This window comes from Rhinopithecus bieti, unplaced genomic scaffold (assembly GCF_001698545.2).
Source record: "Rhinopithecus bieti isolate Rb0 unplaced genomic scaffold, ASM169854v2 scaffold_13207, whole genome shotgun sequence".
NCBI lineage: Eukaryota > Metazoa > Chordata > Mammalia > Primates > Cercopithecidae > Rhinopithecus > Rhinopithecus bieti.
In genome coordinates, this window is record NW_016807866.1 from 5,458,124 (window position 1) to 5,461,361 (window position 3,238).

The window sequence follows — 3,238 nt, forward strand, 5'->3', positions numbered from 1 at the left end:
GGGAAGAGGGAAGACAAACTTTCTAGAACAGAGTAAACTTTTCACATCATTTCAGGTATTTATCTGCTCTAAAAGGGACTGGGTATGAATGAATTGTCTCAAGGGACATATTCGCCAATGACAGACTAAGGAGAAGCGCTTGCACCAGGTAAGCATGTGTGTGGTCACTTACTTAGTAATGTATGCCCCTAAGTAGCTTTGAATCACTGTGTCCGTGGTGAGCAGGCAACTCTCAGGCAACGAAATAATCATCTCTCCCTCCTGGCCAAAAGGAAAGCAAAGTTGAGGATGCCTGTGCTTTGGGAAGGACCCAGGAGTATGAGTCTGAAAGTCTTTGATCCCACAGTCACCTACCAAGAACCCACCATAACTCAACCAAAAGCCACCAATGGAGTCGCTCCCAACTCTGCGAGTCAGCAGACGCACATAAGGCTGCTCCAATGCCAGGTCCCACAACCCCAACAAAAATGAAAGCGTTGACAGGCAGTCAACCCTTCACCAGAATGAGTGGTGGAAACATGTTGACAATTCAAATTATACTGTTTCTTGGCTTTTTTTTTTTCTTTGAGATGGAGTTTTGCTCTTGTCTCCCAGGCTAGAATGCAATGGCGCGATCTCAGCTCACTGCAACCTCCACCTCCCAGGTTCAAGCGATTCTCCTGCCTCAGCCTCCTGAGCAGCTGGGACTACAGGTGCCTGCCATCATGCCCAGAAAGAGAGATCAGACTGTTACTGTGTCTATGTAGAAAAAGGAAGACATAAGAAACTCCATTTTGATCTGTACAAAGAAAAATCATTCTGCTTTGAGATGCTGTTAATCTGTAACTTTGGCCCCAACCCTGTGCTCACAGAAACATGTGCTGTATTGAATCAAGGTTTAAGGGATTTAAGGCTATGCAGGATGTGCCTTGTTAACAAAATGTCTGCAGGCAGTATGCTTGGTAAAAGTCATCGCCATTCTCCATTCTCTATTAACCAGGGCACAATGCAGTGTGGAAAGCCGCAGGGACCTCTGCCCAAGAAAGCCTGGGTATTGTCCAAGGTTTCCACCCACTGAGACAGCCTGACATATGGCCTTGTGGGAAGGAAAAGACCTTTTCGTCCCCCAGCCCAACACCTGTAAAGGGTCTGTGCTAAGAAGGATTAGTAAAAGAGGAAGGCCTCTGTTTCCCGCATGTCCCTGGGAACAGAATGTCTCAGTGTAAATCCGACTATTCATTCTATTCTGAGATAGGAGAAAACCACCCCGTGGCTGGAGGCAAGATATGCTGGCAGCAATACTACTCTGTTACTCTTTCCTATACTGAGATGCTTGGGTAAAGAGAAACAAATCTAGCCTATGTACACATCCCGACACACTACCTTCCCTTCAACTTATTTACGATGCAGATTCCTTTACTCACATGTGTTCCTGCTGATCTCCCCACCATCACCCTGTTCACCCTGTTCTCCTGCCCCACTCCCCTTGCCAAGATAGTGAAAATAGTCATCAATAAATACTGAGGAAACTCAGAGACCAGTGCCGGTCCCCTGGGCCCACTGTTCTTTCTCTATACTTTGTCTCTGTGTCTTATTTCTTTTCTCAGTCTCTCATCCCACCTGATGAGAAATACCCACAGGTGTAGAGGGGCAGCCCCCTTCAGAAACTACCCCCAAAAAATTGTATTCAGTGAAATCCAAGTGGCTAGGCGATGGTCTGCTCTCTACATAACCCACGCCTAGGAGCTAAAGAAAGGCCAGCATGCCCAACATAGTAAGGATCGAATTCTACCACTTGCAAGAGTATCATTTTCAGTGTCTCCCACTGAGATAGAACCACAGAAGAAAAATTCAATGTAAAGTAATAGAAAACAGTTTAAATAAACGCAACATGACGAAGTCAGATGTGAGATTCTCCTTTAATTCTAACTGGCATCTAAGTTGGTAAAAAATCTCAGCCAAGGCAGGGCATGGTGGCTCATGCCTATAATCCCAGCACTTTGGGAGGCTTAGGCGGGTGGATTGCTTGAGGCCAGGAGTTCAAGACCAGCCTGACCAACATGATGAAACCCCATCTCTACTAAAAGTACAAAAATTAGCCGACCGTGGTGGCTGGCGCCTGTAATCCCAGCTACTCCGGAGGCTGAGGCAGGAGAATCAGTTGAACTCAGGAGGCAGAGATGGCAGTGAGCGGATATTGCGCCACTGCACTCTGGCCCGGGTGACAGAGCGTGACTCCTTCCCAAAAAAGAAAGAAAAAAAAAATCTCAGCCAAAAAATCTTCCGGGATCAATTTCTTGTTTTCTCATCTGTAAAGCAAGATTAAGCTGGATGATCACCATGTTCACTTCCCCTTCCAACATCCTATGATCTTATGGTTAGAAAACATTTGGGTAAATCTATCATCAAAATGCAAACTGTACACTTCACTGTGCATTTCACTGTATGTAAAATATGTCTCAATTTTCAAAAACTTTTGATAAAACAACCACATTTGAATGTACATGTAAAACAACTGCCAATTATTTCATGACCTAAATAAAAACTACCTGTAGTTACTGCTGCATACATGACATTTCTCATCCCCAAATTCTGCTACAGAATAAAGTCAATTACACTTTCCTCCAAAAATAAAAATATTGCACAACAATATGAAAGTACTTAATATTACTGAACTTCAAAATGGTTAAGATGTTAAGTTTTATGTTACATATATTTTACCACAATTAAAAAATTTTAAATGATGAAAACATTAACACATTAAGCATAATAGAATCACAACATCAAAACATACCATTCTTTATATATTGGACTTCTTGTGTTTGTGATTTTCACCTGTTTGGGAAACATAACCTGAATTCCCTTACTGACTGTGCTTGCATTTTAAAGAAATTATATTTTCCTTTAATATTTTAAAACTTATCTTTTAGCACAACATTTTAACAATTAAAATTACTTTTGGACCAGGCATAGTGGCTCATGCTTGTAATCCCAACACTTTGGGAGGCCGAGGCGGGCGGATCCTGAGGTCAGGAGTTCAAGACCAGCCTGGCCAACACAGTGAAACCTTGTCTCCACTAAAAATACAAAAAAATTAGCTAGGCTTGATGGCACACGCCTGTAATCTCAGCTATTCAGGAGGCTGAGGCAAGAGAATTGCTTGAACCCAGGAGACGGAGGTTGCAGGGAGCAAAGGTCATGCCACTGCACTCCAGCCTGGGCGACAGAGCAAGACTCTGTCTCAAAAAAAAAAATTACT

General features: G+C 43.2%; 1 protein-coding gene across 8 annotated transcripts in view; it reads right to left on the minus strand.

Moving 5' to 3' along the window:
* Nucleotides 1–3,238, minus strand: part of SETD4 (SET domain containing 4) — a 26,232-nt gene that overhangs the window by 14,255 nt on the left and 8,739 nt on the right. For 7 of the 8 annotated variants that reach the window (XM_017883955.1, XM_017883958.1, XM_017883957.1 and 4 more), the window contains exon 5: nt 173–261. In XM_017883955.1, the coding sequence (XP_017739444.1) occupies nt 173–261 (89 nt within the window). Of the gene's footprint in view, nt 1–172; nt 262–354; nt 605–3,238 lie in introns of those variants that run through there. The other variant, XM_017883959.1, reaches the window with a different exon arrangement.